The sequence below is a fragment of the Heloderma suspectum genome, chromosome 1 (genome assembly GCF_057233095.1).
Source record: "Heloderma suspectum isolate Gila_16-S chromosome 1, 16-S_ref, whole genome shotgun sequence".
NCBI lineage: Eukaryota > Metazoa > Chordata > Lepidosauria > Squamata > Helodermatidae > Heloderma > Heloderma suspectum.
Window position 1 is genome coordinate 362,866,741 of NC_139458.1, and position 24,733 is coordinate 362,891,473.

General features: G+C 44.8%; 1 protein-coding gene across 1 annotated transcript in view; it reads left to right on the forward strand.

Moving 5' to 3' along the window:
- Window positions 1-12,298: 12,298 nt before the first annotated feature.
- The window catches only part of C1H1orf198 (chromosome 1 C1orf198 homolog), a 29,783-nt gene continuing 17,348 nt past the window's right edge, over window positions 12,299-24,733 (forward strand). Inside the window, exon 1 of the mRNA XM_084828088.1 lies at window positions 12,299-12,815. Within this exon, the coding sequence (XP_084684214.1) occupies window positions 12,465-12,815 (351 nt within the window). The 5' untranslated portion in view covers window positions 12,299-12,464. The remainder of the gene's footprint in view (window positions 12,816-24,733) is intronic.

Genomic DNA, 24,733 nt, shown 5'->3' on the forward strand with positions numbered 1-24,733 from the left:
CCTTTGTATATTGTTGTTTTTTCAAACATTGTGGTGAAACAGAGTCTTTTATTTTGATTTTTTTTGTTGGAAACCAAATACTTGAATTCCTTTATTTTGTAATGAATACTCCATTACAAAATGGAAGCTTTTTCAATAATTGAGAATTATTAGAGAGAAGATAATGATCTGATTTTTTTCTATTCATAATTCAGTGTCACTACTTCCTAATAATTGGTGTACTTAAAATAATAACAGCCTGACCCAATTGAGTGTTGCTAAGCCCATTAAAATCAACATGCACATAACTCTGCATAAGATCAAGCTCTGAGGCTGCAGTCCTGTGCACACACTATTGCTTCTCAGTGGGTCTTCTGAGTAAAGAGTGAAGATCAAAAGGATTGGGATGCAAATCTGAGAGCATCATTGAAATAGGAACTACTCTCCAATAGCCACAGATCCTTGTTTTCAGACAATGTGTTCCTCTGAAAATGTAATATGTCCTTCATCAGGATCTTAAAAGCTAGCTGGCTGGTTCACAAAAATTATTACATCATTTTGAATTATGTAAAAATTAATTACATAATTTTTGTGAACCACCCAGAGAGCTCTGGCTATTGGGCAGTATAGAAATGAAATGAATGAATGCATACTTTGAAAATATTGTGAAGTATACACATGAATTAAAGGCACATATGTTCATAGGATGTTGTTCTCAAAAGAAAATTAGCATTGATTTCCTTGGCTTCAGAAAAATAAAAAAAATATTTTTAATAGGCATTACAGTATTTAAAAGAATGCAGAGTTGAAGTGGGGGCGGGGCAGGGGGAGGACATTTCATAAAGTTTTTCTCCCTCCTGCAAAGCATGTTCTGTGTTTTAAGCAGTTTTTTGCACCCCTAGGCAGAACGCTTTAAAACTCTTTACAAGAGTGTGAGTGTTAGGGGTAAGAGGGAATACATCCTTGTAGCTTAGGCAAGTGTCTGACTCCCCCTTACCCTGATCCCAATTGGATTACTTGGGTCAGGATGGGGATGGATGTTGAATAACATATCCAATATGTCAAACATAACTATGCTGACCATACGTACCGTTTTAAACAGGACAGTACTGTTTTTTCGTATTTCTCGACTGTCCCATCGTTTTACTATAAATGTCAATTTTGTCCCATTTTTAATTTTTTGTAAAAAAAAAACTGAACGGACTTATCATAAGGCTCTATGCTAATCAACGCGTGCAGTAAAACTGCTAGTGTGACGGAAGAGGAAGCTCCGTTTCCTTTATCCAGCCAGGGCCAGGCTTCTTGAGACGCCGCCCCCTGGCTTGTCTGCAGTGGCGGGGAATTCGAGAGGCGGTCGCTAAGCCCCGTTCAGCGTGTGGGAGCCAGGAGGGTGAGTCTTGCTGTTATTTCCGCCCATAGAGATTCTTTCTGCCCTACATTCAGTTTGATTCGGACCTTTCAGACTCATATTTCAGTTCAACAGGCTGTTAGCTATTTTTTTATTACAGCTGAACTCTCTGGTGGGACATTAGCATATATCGGCTTGTGATAGCAGTTGGGGTGTTCGTTCCTTTTTTTTTTCTTTTTGGTGTATGTTTATGATTTTTTGCAGTCTGGCCACTGCAGTCCTGCATTAGAGTGTTCAGTGTGGTATGCCATACAGATTTGTTTACTGCTCATGTGATATTTTATAAGTATTTTATATATGTATAAAATGAGTGTGTTTTTTGTGTATATGCAATAAATTAGTGTTATTCATTTGCGCCCCTTTCCATGTTCTTTTGCAGTGAGTTTAGGTTGTTTTTCATGAATATGGAATATTACATAACCCTGTCCCGTTTTTGTCATCCCAATATCCCATTTTTGTCTCAAGAAAATATGGTCATCCTAAACATAACTATGTACAGCTACAGCTGGACTGGGGTGGGTAGGGGGACCATCTTGCCACACAGCACTGGTGGGCAACAAAACTTGCCAGCACAGCATGGCAAAATGGGAAGCCCTGATCTGGTTATGCAGTCCCTCTCTTCTGCCTCCCACCATTTGCACTTCATTTGCCTGTAATGATAACACCAAGTAGCCCAAACTGCAATCAGTGGTGCTATGAAATTATGTACACTACATGATCCCTGATCGGCTGGGATCACACAGAAAGCCCTTTCAAGTAATAAGATAATAGGTGCTGAAGCAACAGCAGATTGGGGAAACAGTGGTTGCAAAGAGGCATGGAACAATGCAAGACAGACTGGAAGGTAAGGGTGGTTTGGCAAACTTTTAATTTTTCTCCAGAAATAGAAGCTTTTGCTGTGAAAAACAAATATCATGAAAATTTGGTACTGTGCTAACTTAACATTAGTAATTTTGGCTGCACTGGTGTGTACTGATAGAAGGTTATCAGCTAACTTCCGGTTTTACTTTGTTTTGGTTTTTTCATGTATCTGTTTTTAAAATTGCAGCTGATTTACTTTTCAAGTAGAATTACATTGCCACCTAGCATTAGGGGGGGCGCTGTTTGGCATTGTTGGGTTTTGTGTTTATTTTTTCCATTTGTCTGTATATAGTTGGTTTTAATATTGACTTCCCCAATTTTTTTTTTAATTGGTGTGAGATTTGGCTGGCCTATAAAAATTAGTGTCTATATTTCGGTATAATATAAACCAGCTAACCTGAAATGAATGTAGGAAACTGAAAACATATTTGTACTTAACTATATTTAGCAGCATGCTGGTATCTCTTCATTTGATCTGCATTCAGTGATAGCTGCAGTTTTGCCCAGACGCAATTATTATTAATAGTTTTTATCATTTTCCCCATTCGTTCATTGTTGTTATTTTAATTAGATTTTATATCCTGCCTTTTTCCTCTAAGGAGCTCAAGCATCATGTCATGGTTTACCTGCCCATTGTTATTCTCACAACAATCCTGTGAGGTAGGTGAGGCTGACTTGCCAAAACCATGGTATATGAAGCCGTGGACCAATATCTAAACAAGGTCTTCACCTCTCCCTCCAGAGCAGATTTCTAAATAATACAAAAATGTTTTTGGTCCTGCTTGTTTTGTGTTATATTAACCTTCTAAAACAAGTGCCTAAGAGAACCATCCTATGCTCCTTAGACGGCGTCTGTGGGGACATAGAATTGTTCCATTCCTGGGATCCAAGGTCAGAACCAAGGCTCCGACCTCAGAGCCCAGCAACCACGCTCCCTGTCCCCTTGGAGTTGGCGTGGTTCTCTGCATGCTGGCTACACATCCACCCTCGGAAACAGAGTGGTTCTCTCTGTGCTGGCTACGTCTCCACACTCAGAAACAAAGTGCAGAGCACAGGAAAAGGGGGCGGTCCTGGGGGCAGGGAGGGGAGGAGACTGTGGAAATTACTTTACGCAGTAACTCCAGGGTATCCAGGCTCCTTCCCTCCTGCTACCTGAGGCCACGACTACTGCCTGTCTAGCCAAAATACAGGGTGGCTGAAGCACAGAGAAGAGGATCCCCTCCGTGCTCCAGCCTCCCTGCATAGGCTAGTCAGCAGCTTCCAATTTCGGAGGCTGGCAATTATCCAGATAAGGTTGCACCATAATATAATAAGATCTTGTTCCTAGAAATATGTGCTGCATGTCCCAGCATAACAGTATGCTAAAGGTTCTATGACTAATGGGCAGAGAGAACCAGACCAACTGGTCTAACAAACCAAACAGGGTATATTGTAATGACTGAGATAGTGACTTGGAGAGAATCCTACTTACCTGGGCGAAGAACATTCCACAGCCTATCCCTGAAACTGATGCTCTACATCCATATCAGTCACATTTCAGGTTTGGTTTTTGGAACGAACTGCCTTGGTCACCCTGAGGGGATGTCCTTTGCTGAGAGAAAGACAGGGTCAGAGGCTTCCAGTAATATCAACCATGTTTTCCTTCTGGACTGGCTGTTCAAGTTGGCTATTGGAGGTATTGTAATTCCTCTCCTACTTTGATGGCCATTTCCAGAAGGTGGTGCTGGGGGCTTACTGCATAACCCTCGGCAGTTATGTCAAATGAGGTCATCTAGAGATTTAGTCACTAATATGTGGATGACACCCACCTCTATTTCTCTTTTATCATCAAACTCAGATAAGTCAGTGGATGTCCTGAATCAGTTCCTGGATGTGCTAACAGATGGGATAAGGGCTGATAAACTGAAGTTTAATCTGGCCAAGATGGAGGTAAAGTTAATGGGTTATTGTTGTGCTAGGGGGTCTTTCCATGGTCATTCTCACGGTCATTCCATGGTACAGAAGCACACTTGATTGACATCTCATTTCCTAAGAACTCAAAACACAATCCTTGTACCATGTGATTCTTTTTTCATATGCTGTGGCAATTGTCATTTTGATGTGGAGCATAGTTGTATTTCATGAAGATCTGTTGGAATTGGCCCAAGGGGATGATTTTGTTTTATATCAACTGGCTTTGAAAGCGCCAAGTTTTTAAAATAAATGAACAGCAGCACAAACAGTTCTGTTGAGCACTGGAATGTACATCTAACCATTTTAAAAGAGGCAGTCATAAGGCTATCTCCCCTAATGCATTACATGCGGACAAAATATGTTCTAATTTGCTTGGACTGGCACTTGACTAACCATTGCCCAAGAGATACTCTAATTTGGGCACACCTTTACTCACTCTTTGGCTAAGCCATCAGTTTGCAGTCTGTATCTGTCATCTATGATTTTTAGACCCAGGTAACGAAATGGGCTTTTATGCTGACCTATTTCCTTACATCATTCTTTGTGGAATTTAAACCAGTGCATGGGACAGAGGGTAAAATTACGCTTCGGTGCATACAATCTGCAGCAGAAGGGTGCCCTTCTTTTCTGAAATGAGCTGTATTTCTTCCTGGTTATCTGCATTATTAAAGGTGTTTGGTGCAATATTTTGCAGCCACGGGGTGACTTTTTGAGCAATTCCAGCAACCACGCATGCCTTAACCTTAATGCTGTTAACCAGTTGAAGACGAGTCTGACAGAAATTTTAAATGATTATTGGAATCATTGATGAAGTCTACATTCATGTCAAAGGTGCCATCTTGAGCTATCTCAAGGAAGTGGATAGTTTCTCTGAAATGCTGACTAGCTATGTGCTATTAGGACAGTTTTGTAAGTAGGTTGATTTGTTTAGAATGGGATGGGGATCCTCTTTCAGGTCAAGGGCCGAGTTAATTTTCAGAGAAGCTCTCGAGGGCTGCGTTCCAGTGGTGGATGGGGGCCAAAAGCAATGGGGGAAGTGCCAAAGACAATACCAGCTGTTACTGCCAATAACTGAGCCTTAGGAGAGCCTTTTAGAATGGGTGAAAAACTGCACAAAAGCCAGGAAGGGGTTTTAGCCCCACCCTTGGGGGAATGGTGGTGTAGCCATCCACCCAGAGGATTGGATTTGGCCCCTGGCCTGAGGTTCCCCCATCCCTGGTTAAGATCATAAGTCAAGCACATTCAATTGTCCATAAAGCAGTCTGTGACATATGTTAAATAGTTAGACCAAACATGTTCAAGCACAAAGGCAATAAAGCTAGCTTCCTGGTAATGTTTTGTGTGCATGAGCTGATAAGAATCCAACTTTTTGTTGAATTGACCAGTGGTTCATATTTAATATTAGGCACACCAACTATTTAAGCCTCATCTCTCCTTATAGAGGGAGAAATTCCCTGCTACACCCTTCCCACAAATATGAAATGGAAATTCATCCATCATATTCCTAAAGTTACTATCCAAAACACCCAACAGCACCTGATGCCAACCTGAAAGGGTCAGTGCTCTTCTGCTAGGGAACCTCCTGTTTTATACCATCAAGAATTTGCAAAGGGCTTCTTATAAAGTAGCTGGCAGCTTACTGTGTTTTGACCTGCCAAGTATTATATTGCATTTATTTTAAACGATAGTGAGGCTTTTACAGAACTCATGCCAATAAACCATTTTTTTAACCTGGAAGAAGAAAAGGGGAAATATAAAAGAATAATAGAAGCAGCAGTGAAAGAATGTAATTACTAGTTTTAGATTTTTGTGCTTAATTGCAGCCCTTGCTGGATTGCTTCCTCGCCCCCCCCCCTCGCCCACTTTCTGTAATTATTTTTAAGCAGTTAGCGGCCCTGTGCTTTAGAAGGGCATGATATTGTTGAGTGCGTTAAAATGTTTTGCATGTAAATGGTTTTTATATTATGTTTTATATTATATTTTAAATAATTTAATCTTTTGTAAACTGCCCAGAGAGCTTTGGCTATTGGGCAGTATAGAAATGTAATAACATTTTTAGGATTTATTTAACTGAGATAAATAGACCAACAAACAAAATGATGAATACAGAGAAGAGAATGTTGAAGTAATTGATTCAAAGGAATCAAACAGGCACTCCCAGAAGGCAGTAGATCTCAAGGGGAGCCCCTGCACTCCCAAGGTGTCATCAGCCAACTCCCGTCTCTCTTTCTGTCTCTTGTACTTGCACACATAACATCAGTTTGGAAGCAAAATGAGACAACTCCAAAACAAGGTAGTGACTTCTACATACTTGTATTTATGCATATCTAGGAAGTCCCACATCTCTGTATATAAATAAAAGGGAAACACATTTTTAAAAGCCCCCCAAATGGTCCTCTATGCCTCCTGGACCTATGGAATGTTAAGGGCAAAGATAAGAACATTTTAGAGTAACTCATCTGGAGAAGGAATTTCTGGGTTCACACTGGACATCAAAGAAAGGAACTCCTGTGTTTGCTGCTACCTTGTGGTGGTGGTGAATTTCCACTTAGTTTTGCAGAACTTATGTCTGGATGAACATCATGGCCGGATCTACATCGCAACGAATGTGAAGCGCTTTCATGTTTAATGTGGATTTTCATGAAATCGGCTTTGATCCATCAAGAGCACATGAAGCAAAAAATGTGGCGTAAACACAGCCTTGAAACCCACTTTTCACAGCTCAAACTACATTGTAATCTGCCCTACTTTGTGGTTGAATGGGCAGAGTCCTGCTAGTGGGAGTAAATGTCATCAATCCCATAGATTCTGCTCAGCCAGTGAGAGGGGCTTGCTCCCCACTCTTCTTCACGCTCCCCTGCTCAGGAAAGTTTCAACTGTAAACCAGCAATATCGAAGCCCAGGGGCATACGGGTGGGCAGACAGGAGGCACCTAGGTCCTGCATGGAGGGAAAGGGCTAGAATTGCCTCCCTCTGCTAGCGCTCTGGTGTCAGCAGTGGCGGCAGCAGCTGCTGCCGCCTCTACTTCCCCGACTGGAACTAAGCCTCCTCCACACAAGCATGCAGGAAAGTCACACAGGGGACTATTTTGAAGGGGACACATGAATGAAACAGGCTGCTATTTGTGAATGGAAAAAGCAAACTGCTGCATTACTCTGAAGGAGCAACCGAGCACGATTCCATGATTGGTGAGTCTGGTTCCCAGCCCTGTCCGTATGCTCCCTTGCTGTACTGGCCGCCCTTTCTCCTTCCGTCAGCGTATTCCTTTGCTGTAGGTGTATTGTGCGACTGCAGAGTTGCAGGTATATCGCCACTGTGAAATGGTGGCTGGCCGCCCTTTCTCCTTCTGTTCTGTGTATTCTTTATTGTGCACTACATATAAACTGGTTTCTCCACTATTGTGAATGAAACAGGTTATTATGAGTGGGAAAAGGAGGCTACTTACTGTGAAAGCAGCCCTACTGCAAATGGGAAAAAGAGGGAAGGGGGGAGTGGCCCCTCCCCTTGACCACCTCATTTCCAGGTCACAGTCACGTCACAGAGGCGCACCCAGGATTTAATGTGGAGCAACAGGGCATACTGTAGGGGAACTACCCGGGAGCCGCTTTAACCAAAGAATATGGAGTAAAGGGACTTCCAGAAAATGCAGCTTTTCAAGAGGGATGCAGCTGGTTGGCTGTGGATTGGCCATGACATCATGTGTCCCTAATGACTTTAAGTTACAGCAGCAGCAGAGAAAACCTCCCATGTAGATGGGCCCCAGGTTGGCAGTCATTCCACATTAGGGATGTGCGAAAGTCACTTACCTTTTCAAATGGGGTGATTTGCGGTGGGGGGGAGGCGCTCCGCACCTCCCCCCGAAATCCTAACCTGGCTAGCTCTGCTCTGCGGCAATTCTGCGGAGCCGCCGGCCAGGTGCATTCGCAGGCGTGTGGAGCCTGCGGCCGCCATTTGGATTCCTGTTTTTTTGCTGTGATAGGCTACGTAAATATTTACGTAGCCTATCACGGCAAAAAAATGGGTGCAAATGGCGGTGGCTGCGGCAGCCGCCATTTGCGTTCCCATTTTTTGCCGTGATAGGCTACGTAAATATTTATGTAGCCTATCACAGCCTCCGCAGGGACTCAGATGGCGTCCCTGCATTAGCCACAATAGGCTACGTAAGTATTTATGTAGCCTATCGCGGCTAACTCAGGGACGCCATTTACACAATACATAAGTATTTACGTAGCCTATCACGGCAAAAATGGGGAAGCGAATGGCAGCCGCAGACATGGCCACCATTCGCAAAGCAGCGCAAACGGCACCAGGTAAGTGCTCTGTTTCCCGCGCCTTTCGGGGTGGGGTGGGGCAGGGGGCTTTGTTCCACCACGGATTTCGTGGGCCGAATGCACTGGGATTCAGCCTCACTGAGATCCGTGGCGGAATTCTCTGACACCCCTATTCCACATGAGCATTAGATGAAGAAAAGACAAGGCAGTATTAAACCGACAGCCTGCCCGGTAATGTTTTCCTCTTCTATTTTGTCAGAGCTTGATACCATTATAGAGGGTTGTATCCAACGTTAGTCTAACTTAAGTCCTATTCATTTCATTGTGTTTACTGTAAGTAGGACTAACTTTGGATACAACCCTAGGCTCTTCTTTTACCCTGCAGTCCTTCTCTTGGCTTTTCTGACCTGGTAAAGGTGGCCGCTACCTCCGATTTCTAGAAATGGTCTGAAGCAGGAATGGGCAACTAGTAGGCCAAAACATCTGGAGGGCTGCAACTCCCATGAGCCTAGCCAGCATAGCCAATGGGAAGATATCATGGGAGTTGTAGGCCAAAATATCTGGAAGGTCACAAATTGCCCACCCCTGGCCTAAAGCATTTTCTTGATTCCAAGCAACAAGTTCAGATGTGGAGGTGAGTGCTGAGAGGAAATATCAGTAGTTTTGCCACTGTTGTGCTATTCCTACCCTAAGTTATTTGAAAGCTCTTTAAGGGGATAGCCATGTTGCTGTGATGGGTGCTGCTGCGATGATGTATGAGGCAGTCAGGTTGGGATGGGGGCAGAAGGAGATGATAGGGGACAACATGGATGGAGGAGGGGCTTGAGGCAAAATAGTGAAGGGTTTGGCCCTGATTTTTATTTATTTTTATTTCATTTCTATACCGCCCAATAGCCACAGTTCTCTGGGCAGTTCACAATCCGATTGGTTCAGCTTGCCTACATATGGTGGTCCATCCCCATCTTTCTTTGTATGGGCTTGTACCCTGGGTAAAGCTCATACCTGGGAGTTCAATGGGACTTATTTCTGGGTTGGCAAAGAAGAATTGAAGAGAAGCCCTGCTGGATCAGACCAAACGCCTATCTAGTCCCGGATTCTGTTCCCACAGTTGCTAACCAGCTGCCTTTGGTAGGATGTGAGTGCAATACCACCCTCCTTCCACTAGTGTTCCTCAGCAAGTGGTATTCAGAGGCATGTTGCCTATAGCCATCATGAATAACACCTGCTGATTGCTTTATCCTCCATGAGGATCTAATCCTCTTTCAAAGCTATCCAAGTTGGTGGCCATCACCACATCTTCACAGAATCATAGAGTTGGAAGGGGCCTACAAGACCATCTTGTGGAAGCAAATCCCATATGTTAAGTTTGTTGTTTATTCAGTCAGTCGCTTCCGACTCTTCATGACTTCATGGACCAGCCCACACCAGAGCTTCCTGTCGGCCGTCGCCACCCCCAGCTCCGTCATCTCCAGAATATCATCCATCCATCTTGCCCTTGGTTGGCCCCTCTTCCTTCTGCCTTCCACTTTCCCTAGCATCAGCATCTTCTCCAGGGTATCCTGTCTTCTCATTATGTGGCCAAAGTACTGCAGTTTTGCCTTTAATATCCTTCCCTCAAGTGAGCAGTCTGGCTTTATTTCCTGGAGTATGGACTGGTTTGATCTTCTTGCAGTCCAAGGCACTCTCAGAATTTTCCTCCAGCACCACAGTTCAAAAGTATCTATCTTCCTTCGCTCAGCCTTCCTTATGGTCCAGCTCTCGCAGCCATAGGTTACTACGGGGAATACCATTGCTTGAACTATGCGGATCTTTGTTGTCAGTGTGATGTCTCTGCTCTTCACTATTTGATCAAGATTTGTCATTGCTGTCCTCCCAAGAAGTAAACGTCTTCTGATTTCCTGGCTGCAGTCAGCATCTGCAGTAATCTTTGCACCTAGAAAGACAAAGTCTGTCACTGCCTCCACGTTTTCTCCCTATATTTGCCAGGTATCAATCAAGCTGGTTGCCATAATCTTGGTTTTTGTGAGGTTGAACTGCAACCCAGCTTTTGCACTTTCTTCTTTCACCTTCGTCATGAGGTTCCTCAGCTCCTCCTTGCTTTCAGCCATCAAAGTGGTATCATCTACATATCGGAGATTGTTAATGTTTCTTCCAGTGATTTTAACTCCAGCCTTGGCTTCATCAAGCCCAGCATGTTGCATGATGTGTTCTGCATACAGGTTGAATACGTAGGGTGAGAGTATATAACCCTGCCGTACTCCTTTCCAATCTTAAACCAGTCTGTTGTTCCGTGGTCTGTTCTTACCGTTGCTACTTGGTCGTTATACAGATTCCTCAGGAGGCAGACAAGATGACTTGGTATCCCCATACCACCAAGAACTTGCCACAGTTTGTTATGATCCACACAGTCAAAGGCTTTAGAATAGTCAATAAAACAAATAGATGTTTTTCTGAAACTCCCTGGCTTTCTCCATTATCCAGCGGATATTGGCAATTTGGTCTCTAGTTCCTCTGCCTTTTCTAAACCCAGCTTGTACATCTGGCAATTCTTGTTATACACTGGTAAAGAAGTTCTTCCTTTTGTTTGTCCTGAGTCTCCCACCATTCAGCTTCATTAGATGACTCCAGGTTCTAGTATTCTGTGGCAACAAAGATGATCGGGGCAAGTCCTATGAGGAAATATGGAAGGAACTGGGTATGTTTAGTCTTGAGAAGACTGAGGTGATATATGATAGCACTTTTCAAGTACCTGAAGGGTTGTCATACAGAACAGGGCTGCAACCTCTTCTTTGTTAGCCAAGACTATGGGACACGAAATAACTTGCTTAAGATATAGGAAAGCAGATTTTGGTTGAACCTCAGGAAAAACTTCCAGCCATCCAATGAAACCAACTGCCTAGGGAGATGGTGGGATCTCCATTGCTGGAGGTATTCAAGCAGAGACTGGGCAGCCATATGTCAGGGCCCAGGGATGCTTTAAACTGGATTCCTGCACTGAACAGGGGCTGGATGCGACAGCCCAAATGGCCCCTTCAAGCTCTGTGATTCAATGGAAGGAGAGAAACTTCTCCCCCCTCCCCTTTCTCCACACCATGCATAATTTTAGATACCTCTATCATGTCCTGCACTTACCTTTTTTCTAAGCTAAAAAGCCCCAAATGTATCCTTTCCTCCTATGGGAGTCACCCCAGCCTCATTTAGGTTGCCCTTTTCTGAACCTTTTCCAGCTCTACCATTAAGATTGCACTTTTAGTAGACATGGATCTAGTCTAATGGGAGGAGTAAAGGTTTGAGGTACTATTCTACTATTCTATAGGGTATGTGCAGAAGAATCTGTCTACATTCACATGTGCAGCCCATTACATCATCAACATACATCCCCTTCAGAATCGCAAAAAATACACGATTCCACACATCAAGCTTTCAAATCTGTTTCGAAATCATTACAGCTGCACAATGCAACGTTATTATTTTGTATGTTTTAATTCTGTTGTAAGTCGCTTGGAGCCTTTTTTTTGAGAAAAGTATCTAGTATTATTAGATGCCTTTCTCTTATAAAAATTATTATTAGATGTCTTTCTCAAAAAAGACTCCAGGCGACTTGCAACAGAATTAAAACACACACAATTTAGAACAGCTAAAAACAATTGTCCACTAAAATACCATCACCCCATAAAACGACTTAAACATCAGCGGCGGCCATAACCCGTTCAAGCGTGGTTCGCCTCATATATGCGGGAACAGCAGCACTGATTTATTCCAGCCGGCTCGCTTCTTTTAAGGGGAGGAGGAAAAGCCGGGGAGGAAGAAGGGGAGGTGCTTCTTCGCGCAGGAGGAGCCGAAGGCTTCAGGGCGGCGGAGAGGTGGGGTGTGTGGAAGAAGCGACGGGAGGGCGCGGCGGCGGTGTTGCGGGGCCCTTCTCCGGCGCCCCTGCCCCGAGTCCCGGCGCCCCTGCCCCGAGTCCCGGCGCCCGAGCGAGCGCCAGGGCGGCGATGGCTTCCATGGCGGCGGCGATCGCGGCGTCCCGCGCGGCAGTCATGAACGGCAACCGGCCGCTGGACGAGCGGGAGCGCAAGCGCTTCAGCTACTTCTCGTCGCTGAGCCCCATGGCTCGCAAGATCATGGCGGAGAAGGAGCGCATCCGCGAGCGCTACGGGCCCGAGTGGGAGCGGCTGCCGCCCCGCCAGCAGGACGAGATCATCGACAAGAGCCTGGTGGAGCCCCACGTGCAGGCCCGGTACGCGGCGCACCGAGGGGCCGCCCGAAGCGCTGCCCCGCCGCCGGTCTGTTACCCGAACCTGCGCCTCAACAGCGGCCAGAAGGTGGTACACTTCGGAGACGAGGTAAGCCTCCCGCCCGTGGGTCACCCGCCGGGGCAAAATGGCTCTCTGCACATGCTCAGGGGCGCGCTTTCGTACTGGCTCCGCCTGAGCTACGGGGACTGAGTTGAGGAAGGGTGGCATCGAGGGAAATGAGATCTACAGGGGAAAGGAAACCAAGTTTGCGTAGGGAGGTACAGAAGCCCCTTTGTTTACTTCAAGGCAGCGTTTTAAAGAGCTTGTCTCTAGAAATGGCGTTCAGGGTTAGCGCTTCGCCTTGGAACACGTACGGGAGAGAGGTCCTCCAGGCATGTACGAAGTGCTGTTTCTGCATATTAAAAATGAGTTCCCACACCTCCTGTATTCGGGATAAGGGAAGGCTTTCTGAGTAGAGGGCAGGCATGACTCTCGGGAAGGCCGAAGTTTTGGCATCTCTCACTCTACACTAAGGCTGCAATCCTGTATGCACGAACCTGGTAGTAAGTCCCATTGAACTCAGTAGGAATTACTTCCAAGTAGACGTGCATGGGATTGCACTTTAAGCCAGGAGCTGGCTTCTCCTTAGCATGCAATCCAGTGCATGTTTACACGGAAGCAAGTTCAGTTGTGTTCAGTGGGATTTATGCTGAGGAAAGTGTTATTGATTATTGGAGCCTCTATGGTAGTAATACTTTCTGCTCCTACAGGTGCTAAAATTACTTTGGATTTCCCATAGTTAATCAGCACTGTAGCTGAAGAGTGTCGGTGGGTCTAGCTGCTGCCCGCTAGCAGCGTTCCTTTTATTGTTGGGCATATCTGTTTGCTCGTCACAAGATCTCTTTTCTTGTACATCACAGCTGTAGCTGCTAATATGCACTTGTGAAAAGATACTGTTACTCAACTGTAAACACAAAAAGACCGTGTGAAGTCATAACAGGAGCTGTCTTGATTCTGGGCATCATTTGTTCTTTAGGGGTGCATGCACTCTTTCTTCAAACAAGGTATGCATTTAGGGCTGCTGCCTCTCCCTGGCAGGGGAAAGGCCAATTTGCATGTGTTAAGTTTCCCAAAAGGAGCAACTTTAAACCATAGCAGTCTAGACAATACCTTAAACTTTTAAAAGAAAAAGCCATTTAGGGTGCAATCCTATGTATGTTTAGGCAGAAATAAGTCCTACAACTCCCAGCATTCTCCAGCCAGCCATGCTGTCTGGGGAATGCTGGGAGTTGAGGTACTTATTTCTGCTTAAACATGCATAGGATTGCACCCTTAGGGTTGTTTAGCTGGTTCATCATGCTATAAGCTGTCATAGGCGTTTGTCCCTACACTGGAGACCTGAAGTAGACTGAGAAGGTAATAGGTGTATTTACACCACATTTAATATTTGCTCATTGCCTAAGGCAAGGGTACACAACCCCAGGCGCCACATTTGGCCCCTAAGAACTGAAGTGTGACCTCCCAGGGTGCCCTGACTGCACTGCCACCAAATCTCCCCCCCCCCCAATTGCACCACCGTAGCTGTGGTCCTCGTTACTGTTTTTGCTGTCATCAATTGCTAGCCTTCTCTCCAGCTCCTCTTGCGAACCTGATTCTGACAGCTCTTTCCTAGCTGGTAGCAGCAGCGAGGAAAGAGCAGCCTATATTGGGGCAGGGGGGCAGGGTGGAGAGAAGGCTCTCCACTCCCTCCCCCAGCAGTCCTCATACAGATTACTCTTTCCCGGTTGCCCGCTAGCGAGGAAAGAGCCATCGGTATCAGGATCACTGATATGTATGTGTGCGTGTGCGCATGCCTGCCTGTCCATGTGTGTGCATGCCTATTTATGCGTTCATGACATGTGGCCCTTGGGGCCAAAAAACATTCTGCACCCCTGAGCTAAGGGACTGAAGGTGAAATACACGCGCCTGCGCGCACAGGCTTAAGTAGCAAACACAGTTGTTTCAGCGCTGTCAAAGGAGGCTCAGTTGAAGGCGCAAAACTAAGCAGGAGGAATTGCATGAGCCCAACTCGAGTTGACTGAATTCTGGCTCACACAGCGAGGTGCAACGTCCAGGGTTGTGCAGAGGCTCTTTGACACGAACAGGCAGTACTGCGTGCACAGCAGTAGGCACCAGTTCTCATGATTTGTGGGAGCACGTTTTTTTCCCCTGCCCCTGAGCACAGTAGCATACGTAATAGTGTACATGGTTTATGCACAACAATCCTGTATGTTCGACAAGCCTGAGGACCTGAGGGCAAGTTTGCACGAGCCTGAAGAGATTGCATGGCGACCATAACAGACTGTGTGAATGGGCACATACTTCCCTTGCGTTACCTTTGGCTTCCCATTTTGTTAAATTGCTTTTCTTGCCCTCAGCTGTATCTCTACTCATGTGCCTCTATAACTGCCCCCCCCCCTTTATTTAATGCATTGCACAGCCTGTACTGCAATAAATCGGTTTAGCTGTCAAGGTGTAACAGGCTAAAATGACTGTCCTGAGTAAATATATTCTGAGGTGTTAGATTGCTTACCTCGAGTTTAAACTCGGGAGAACTTTATATTCTATATCAATTAGAAATGGATATCCAGCAATTTTTTATTTCTGCAGATCTCCTGGAGGTTGCAGCTGGGTAGCCAAGATGAGTTACACTGCCGTGTCTAGCCATAACTGAAGTTAAGGCACAATCCTACGCATGCTTAGACAGGAAAAAAAAGCCCTACAACTCCCCACATTCCCCAGCTAGCATGGCTGCCTGGGGAATGCTGGGAGTTATAGAATCATAGAATAGTAGTGTTGGAAGGGGCCTACAAGGCCATCAAGTCCAACTTATAGGACTTTTCTGTCTAAACATTTATAGGATTGTACCCTTAATGTCATAAAACAGTAGTACAGTCTTGAATAGTTAAGGACCGGCTAAAATATTTCACCTACAGGGTAGGACAAAACAAAACAAAATTTATACTGTAGAGAGCATCTGTTCAGGATTTCAGAGATTTTATTCCTCCACCCTCCCACCTTAAATTTTCCATGTCTCTTTCCCTCAGCAGTCAGCATTCTGTGCACACTGAGCATGCTCAGTCCTCAGTGGGCCATCCTTGCAGGTTCTCTCCCCTTCCCGAGGGTCACCCCCCCCCCCGCTCAAAGTTCTTTGCAGTTCTGCAAACCATGTAGTTCCTCCAAGTCTGCCGATTCCTCTCCCCCTACCTGACCCCATTTTGGGAATGGCTATTTTATATACCAGCTACCCCAACTTGGCGCCCTCCAGAGATGCTGGACAGCAACTCCCATCATACTGGGGTGATGGGAGTTGTAATCCAGCATACCTGGAGAGTGCCATGTTGAGGAAGGCTAGCAGGTGATATTCAAGTAGTGACACTTTTCCTTTTGATTGTAAGAGTATCTTTCTACCCTTCCTCCCTCATTTATTTTTTTGTACCAAAGAGCTGCGGAGAGAAACATTTTAAAACATTTTAATTTCAAGTATAGCCAAATCTGTCATTTGTGTTGCTAGTCTGTTAGAAGAAGTTCCTAAAGGTTCCTTTAGTGCAGTAGCTTTCAAATGTCACAATCTTTTCCATGATTGCTGTGAAGTCCCACGTTGTGCTGGGCTCTGCAGTATGTTCTGCAGTGCACTCAGCCGATGTGGGGCATTGGTCAGCCTGGGCTTCATGTGTCGCTGAGCATGACTTAGAAACCCTAAGGTTCTCGTGTGGCAGCATGTTGCCAGGGAAAATTAGTTGCTTATCCACCCTTATGGATCTTGTTGCTGAAGATGGAATTCCGAGGCATCCCAGGGTTCCCCGAATCACCATTTTGAAACAACTGCCTCGGTAGGGTGTTCTCCCAACATGTAAAGGTACCCCAGTAAAAAAGAGATCTGTGAATAATGATCCATTAGGACAGTGCCATGGTTAGCTCTTACAGAACTAGAGAACCAGAATTGGAAATCTACCAGCTGGTATGAATTAGGTGGACAACGAGGGGCGGGCGGGGGTACTGAAGGACAAAAGGAAATGCTTCAGTTAGCCTAAAGTTACCTTCCCCAACCTGGTGCCCCCCAAATGTGTCAGACTATAGTTCTCATCATCCCCAGCTGGCATGGCCTTTGGCCACGAGGGGCGTTGTGGTCCAACGCATCTAGGGCGCCAGGTTGGGGAAGGCTAGAGGTTCATCCAGAGAAACTAAGTGAGGGTTTAAGTATGAAAGTATAAAAAGGTGTTTCTGACAGCTAACTTGTTCAGCAACAGGCGGTAGGAAGTAACTCCTAAAATTAGAATTGAGGAAATGTTTACTTTTGACTCAAGGAATCTGGCAATCCATTTCGTGCTTATTCAGGAAGATTTGGTGGTATAATTTGTGGATATTCCAAGTTCTGATGTTTTTAAGGCACCTTTTAAAAATTAAGTCAAGTTTTCCACTGCTACTGTTGAGCCAGGAAAAACAAGGGTGTGGAAAACAAAATGTAATGGCCCTAAGTGTATATATTTTTCGGTTTTCCTATTCTCAACTCTTGATGGTTGATATTTGTGGCAGAGCCATTGGGAAATGGAGCAGATGCCTCTTAATAAAACCTAATAATAATAAAAATTAATAAAAATAAAAATGATCTGGATATACATGCTTATTGTAAACGCACCAGCGTAAGTGCCTGTATATAATAGAGCTGTCGGTATGGCCACGTTTATCCTGAACATTGAACTGGTGTCGTAGCAAGTCTTGTGATTGGCTTGGTTTCCATTAAAATCACAGAGTTGAAGTGGGGGGTGTTGGCCATCTAGTCCAGCCTTTCCCAACCTAGTGCCTTCCAGATGTTTTGCACTATAATTCCCATCAGCCCAAGCCAGCATGGCCAGTGGTCAGGAATCCTGGGAGTTGTAGTCCAAACCAACTTGGGGGCACTGTGTTAAGGAAGGCTGATCTAGTCTAACCTCCTCCTCCATGCAGGGTACAGCAGGGGTGGGCAGAAGGTAGCTCTTCAGATGTTTGGGACTTCAACTCCCAGGAACCCCTGCCAGCATGGCCAATGGTCAGGAATTGTTGTTGTTGTTGTTGTTCAGTCATTCAGTCGTGTCCGACTCTTCATGACCCCATGGACCATAGCACGCCAGGCCTTCCTGTCCTCCGCTCTCTCCTGGAGTGTGCTCAAGTTCATATTCATTGCATCAGTGATGCTATCTAGCCATCTCATCCTCTGCCGTCCCCTTCTCCTTTTGCCTTCAGTCTTTCCCAGCATCAGGGTCTTTTCCAGTGAGTTTTCTCTTCGCATTAGGTGGCCAAAATATTTGAGCTTCAGCTTCAGTCTCTGTCCTTCCAATGAGCAGTCAGGGTTGATTTCCTTTAGGATGGACTGATTTGACCTCCTTGCAGTCCAGGGGACTCGTAAGAGTCTTCTCCAGCACCACAGTTCGAAAGCATCAATTCTTCAGCGCTCAGCCTTCCTTATAGTCCAGCTCTCACAGCCATACATTACTACTGGGAAAACCATAGCTTTGATTAGACGGACCTTTGTCAGCAAGGTGATGTCTCTGCTTCTTACTATGCTGTCGGTTTGCCATAGCTTTCCTCCCAAGGAGCAAGCGTCTTTTAATTTCATGGCTACAGTCACCATCTGCGGTGATCTTGGAGCCCAAGAAAATAAAATCTGTCACTGCTTCCATTTCTTCCCCTTCTATATGCCAGGAAGTGATGGGGAAAGATGCCATGATCTTCGGTTTTTTAATGTTGAGTTTCAAACCAGCTTTGCACTCTCCTCTTTCACCCTCAACAAGAGGCTCTTTAGATCCTCTTTGCTTTCTGCCATTAGGGTGGTATCGTCTGCGTATCTGAGGTTGTTGATAATTCTCCCAGCAATCTTAATTCCGACCTGTGATTCATCCAACCCGGCGTTTCTCATGATGTACTCTGCATATAAGTTAAATAAGCAGGGCGACAATATACAGCCTTGTCGTACTCCTTTCCCAATTTTGAACCACTCGGTTGTTCCATGTCTGGTTCTTACTGTTGCTTCTTGACCCTCGTACAGGTTTCTCAGGAGACAGGTAAGGTGGTCTGGTACTCCCATCACTTTAAGAATTTGCCACAGTTTGTTGTGATCCACACAGTCCAAGGCTTTAGCGTAGTCAATGAAGCAGAAATAGACTTTTTCTGGAATTCTCTTGCTTTCTCCATGATCCAGCGAATGTTGGCGATTTGATCTCTAGTTCTTGTGCCTCTTCGAAGCCCAGCTTGTACTTCGGATAGTTCTCAGTTCACATACTGCTGAAGCCTAGCTTGTAGGATTTTGAGCATCACCTTGCTGGCATGTGAAATGAGCGCAATTGTGCGATAGTTTGAACACTCTTTGGCATTGCCCTTCTTTGGAATTGGAATGTAAACTGACCGTTTCCAGTCTTGTGGCCACTGTTGAGTGATCCAAATTTGTTGGCATATTGAGTGCAGCACTTTTACAGCATCATCTTTTAAGATTTTAAATAGCTCAGCTGGAATACTGGGAGTTTAAATCCAAAACATCTGGAAATCTACTTCCTGTCCACCCCAGGATTAAGGCAGCTGAACTTGTGTCTGTGCTTGGGATGCTTTTCTGCTGAGCTGTGGTCTTTTCTTCAACGGGCCGCCTTGAATTAAATAGACAAGTGTAAGGCAGCTTTGCCATTAAGTGCATCAAAGTTAACTTGCCACACCATTATTGATTAGCCCACCTGACCACATGTCTGTATAAGTAGTGGCCTGAATGGGGAAAATGTAGGAAAGAACTATATTACACACACCTAGGATTTTGAACACACATAAGCTAGTGGGGGTTTCATCCATTTCCCCCCTTTAAACAGAAGACCTCAGGTTGTATCACAGGCGGCTTTGGAAAGCCTTTGGTATTAAAAGTGTTGTGGATTAATACCAAATGCCAAAAGCCTTCCCTGTCACAGCCGAAAACCCCGTCAGCTCTGTGTGTGAAGGCTGGTATAATTAACCGTGTTAATTCTGTGCTGAGATTCGGTGCTTAGTGCAATATGGATCCTAACCTATATGGTAAACAAGCAACGAAAAACCGAATGGCTCTGTGTGTGTGTGTGTGTGTGTATGATATATTACAAAACAGAAAAAGGTAACAATTAAAGTGTGAACCGTGTTACAATATAGGAGTCCAATTAAGTTCCTCACTGAGTCCTGTGGGAGCCAGGGTTTGCAAGGAGTGAATTCGAAATCAATCAATCTCTCTCTCTCTCTCTCTCTCTCTCTCTCTCTCTCTCTCTCTCTTAATTTGGCTTCTAGTTGTATGCTGGATCTGATGATTTTTTCAAGGTTCCAGAATTTCAAGACTTTCTCGCTCTGTCCAGAGTCCACAAAACATTTAACCAGTGGGGCTGTCAGTCTTTTATCTGTAATGCGGCTCCTGTGTTCATATATTCTGCGTTCACATATTTTGACCATTCTTGTGGTCATCCTGACTTAAAAGAGATTGCATGGACATTGTAACATGAAAGCTGTTACCTATGTTATACAATCGAACAAATTTCTCAAGACATATTTTCTGTTACCTATAGGCTGAACAAGCTCCTTTAACTTAACGTAGGTCACTGTAGTGTGTGCAGCAACTGTATAACTGTATATATCGTTAAGGACTATTGGTGCTTTGTTGCCATCACCTTTATATTGTGTTTTATCATGTATTTTAGGGTTTTAGTTTTAATCAACCACCTGGAGAACTTTGGCTATTGGGCAGTATAGAAATGTAATAAAGAAAAGAAAAGAACGTTGTTCTCCTTTAAAAAAGAAGAATTAAACTTAGCAAGGGGTCGGGAAACTTTTGGTGGCCAACTACAAATTTGTAATGGCCAGGATATGCCCCTGCCTTGTTCCTGAGCTCGCACTGCATCTTTGAAGCACAGTGCAAGGTCCTGAGCAACTGGAAATGCCTTCCTCTTTCTGTCCAGTTCAGAGCTGGTGAGAGGTAGTGGAATTGTGCTGGCTTTCTCCGAATTTGTACCTGCTGGGCAGTTGAAGCTCCCCAGAACCCAGCAGGTACAGAATCAAGACAACGTGGCTCTCCTGTCTCCCTCCGGTTCAAAGCCGGTGGGGTGGGAGGGAGCCGGAGAAGGGAGACATTGGTGGTTTGCCCTGGCATTCCACTTACATCCCGCAAGCATGGAGCGAAAGCAAACAGCAGGCTCTGTCCTAGTTCAGGGCTGGGGAGGGGGCAGGGTTCTCACCTCCCTCTCTGCAGCTCCAGCGTTGGAATGAAGCCTAGGGCTTATCTGGCTTGCTGGAGCCTGGTTGACCCCTCACCCTGGAGAAGAGGGCGAGTGAGATGGTCGAACGCGGATTAAAGTATATTTTTAAAGCATCACACTTCTGGGTACGGGCGGGGGCGGCATGATTATCTGCACGTTGCACAGCATCGTTATGATTAGTTTTCACTACTCTAATTCTGTGTGGCAATTCCTGTCGAAACTGTTTTTCTGATTTCCCAGTTACATGGCAAACTAATCTCTGTCTGAATTTGTAAGCACATATGACTTGGCATATTGAGTGCAGCACTTTAACAGCATCATCTTTTAGGATTTTAAATAGCTCAGCTTGTACTTCCGGTAGTTCTCGGTTCACATACTGCTGAAGCCTAGCTTGTAGGATTTTGAGCATCACCTTGCTGGCATGTGAAATGAGCGCAATTGTGCGGTAGTTTGAACACTCTTTGGCGTTGCCCTTCTTTGGAATTGGAATGTAAACTGACCTTTTCCAGTCTTGCGGCCATTGTTGAGTGTTCCAAATTTGTTGGCATATTGAATGCAGCACTTTAACAGCATCATCTTTTAGGATTTTAAATAGCTCAGCTGGAATACTGTCATCTCTGCTAGCTTTGTTGTTAGTAATGCTTCCTAAGGCCCACTTGACTTCACTCTTGAGGATGTCCGGCTCAAGTTTAGTGACCGCACTATCATGGCTATCAGGGACATTAAGATCTTTCCTGTATAGTTCTTCTGTGTATTCTTGCCACCTCTTCTTAATCTCATCTGCATCTGTTAGGTCCCTGCCTTCTTTGTCCTTTATCATGCCCGTCTTTGCACAAAACGTTCCCTTGAGATCTCCGATTTTCTTGAAGAGATCTCTAGTCTTTCCCATTCTGTTGTTTTCCTCGATTTCTTTGCATTGTTCATTTAAGAAGGCCTTCTTGTCTCTCCTTGCTATTCTCTGGAACTCTGCATTCAGTTGGATATAGCTTCCCCTTTCTCCCTTGCTTTTCGCTTCCCTTCTTTCCTCAGCTACTTGTAAAGCCTCATCAGACAGCCACTTGGCTTTCTTGCATTTCTTTTTCTTTGGGATGGATTTCGTTGCTGCCTCCTGAACAATGTTACGGACCTCCGTCCATAGTTCCTCAGGCACTCTGTCTATCAGGTCTAATCCCTGAAATCTATTCCTCACCTCCACTGTATATTCATAAGGGATATGATTTAGGTCATACCTGAACGGTTTAGTGGTTTTCCCTACGTTCTTCAATTTAAGCCGAAATTTTGCAACAAGAAGCTCATGATCTGAGCCACAGTCAGCTCCAGGTCTTGTTTTTACTGACTGTATAGAGCTTCTCCATCTTTGGCTGCAAAGGACATAATCAATCTGATTTCGATACTGACCATCTGGTGATGTCCATGTGTAGAGTTGTCTCTTGTGCTGTTGGAAAAGAGTGTTTGCTATGATCAGCGTGTTCTCTTGGCAAAACTCTATTAGCTTTTGTCCTGCTTCATTTTGTGCACCAAGGCCATGCCTGCCTGTTATCCCAGTGATTTCTTGACTTCCTACTTTAGCATTCCAATCCCCTATGATGAAGAGGACATCTTTTTTTAGTGTTAGTTCTAGAAGGTGTTGTAGGTCTTCATAGAACAGATCAACCTCCGCTTCTTCGGCATCAGTGGTTGGGGCATAGACTTGAATTACTGTGATGTTGACTGGTTTGCCTTGGATTCGTACTGAGATCATTCTATCATTTTTAAGATTGTACCCAGTACTGCTTTTCCCACCCTTTTGTTGACTATGAGTGCTACTCCATTTCTTCTAAGGGATTCTTGCCCACAATAGTAGATATGATGGTCACCTGAATTAAATTCGCCCATGCCTGTCCATTTTAGTTCGCTGATTCCCAAGATGTCGATGTTCAATCTTGCCATCTCATGTTTGACCACCTCCAGCTTACCTTGATTCATTGATCTGACATTCCAGGTTCCTAAACAATATTGTTCTTTACAGCATCGGATTTTCTTTTCACCACCAGACACATCCACAGCTGAGTGTCCTTTCGGCTTTGGCCCAGCCGCTTCACTCTTTCTGGCGCTACTTGGAAATCCCCTCTGCTCTTCCCCAGTAGTATATTGGACACCTTCCGACCTGAGGGGCTCATCTTCCGGCGTCATCTCTTTTAGCCTTGTGATACGTTCCATGGGTTTTTCTTGGCAAGAATACTGGAGTGGGTTGCCATTTCCTTCTCCAGTGGACCACATTTTGTCAGAACTCTCTGCCATGACCTGTCCATCTTGGGTGGCCCTGCACGGCATAGCTTATGGCTTCACTGAGTTACTCAAGCCCCTTCACCACAACAAGGCAGTGATCCATGAAGGGGTGTTATAGACTACAGCTCCCATAATGGGGAGTTATGGGAGTTGTAGTCCAATAGATTTGGGGGGTGCCAAGTTGGGGAAGACTGAGTTAGGACTTTGAAAGTGCAGAACAGCACTTGAATTGCCCCAGAAACTAACTGCCAGGCAGTGCAGCACTTTCGGAACAGATTTATGTTCTCTCCAGTCAACTCCAGTGAATAGTTTGGCTACTGCACTTTGGACCAGCTGACATTTTTGAAGCATCTTCAAAGGGAGCCTCAATTGAAGAGGGCGCCAATAGCCCGATATTGAAGTTACTAGGTCCTGTATCATCCTGGACAGATCATTTTGTCCACTGAGGAATGGTTCTTCTGATTTTGATGGAAATAGCAGGGATTTTGTTGTTGCTGTTTTGTTGTTGCTAAAAAAATGCCAAGTACCTAGCTTTCTGGGCCTTTAAAAAATACGATGCTGGTTTCGAGAAATCTGAAGTAGTTTCTGCTCCTTAGCTGAAAGTCAAAAACAATTGCATTTTGATTTTTTAACAAGTAATTTATCTTCATGACATAAATTATTTTCCCTTCATAAATTATTCATGTTTAAAGGCAAGTTTGAGATAAATGGACATTTTTAGAAAGAGAAGGAAAACAGTTGTTGTTGTTGTTGTTGTTAAATCAAAAGTTTGTCCAGATTACGCACCATTGATACCGGAGAATTTTAACTTTGTCACAACCAAATCGAATTCCATTGCTTTGGGTGGGACTTAACCAAGACTGACATTTGCTGGCTGGTGCCCACTGGAGGTTGGCAAAGAGAATTTGCTACATAGCTCCATATCTGAGTTATAAAGAATCATTCATTAGGTTGGGTTTTTAAGGAGGCTAATAGAGGTAGGTGCACACGTGCCAGTGATTATGTGTAGGATCTGAATGCTTTGTACCATTTGTGGTACTCTTCAAAGTGCTTTTAAAAGTTCTATGACCTCTTCATAGGATGACCCCAGGGTCATCCCATGAAGCTGATTGGTGGGAGATTCAGGTCACATAAAAGGAAGCACTTCTTCACACAGCACATAGTTAAACTATGGAATTCGCAACCACAGGAAGTAGTGATGGCCACCAGTTTGGATGGCTTTAAAAGGGGGTTAGCCAAATTCCTGGAGAAGAAGGCTATCAATGGCTCCTAGCCTTTATAGCTATGTGCTACCTCCAGTACCAGAGGCAGTGAGCCTATGTACACCAGTTGCGCTCATGCCCTGCTTGTGGATTCCTGGTTGACAGCTGGTTGGCCACTGTGCAAACAGAATGTTGGACTAGATGGACCCTTGGTCTGATCCACCATGGCTCTTCTTATGTTCTCTTTGTAATACTCAGTTGAAAAGCATTGTAAACAAAATATATA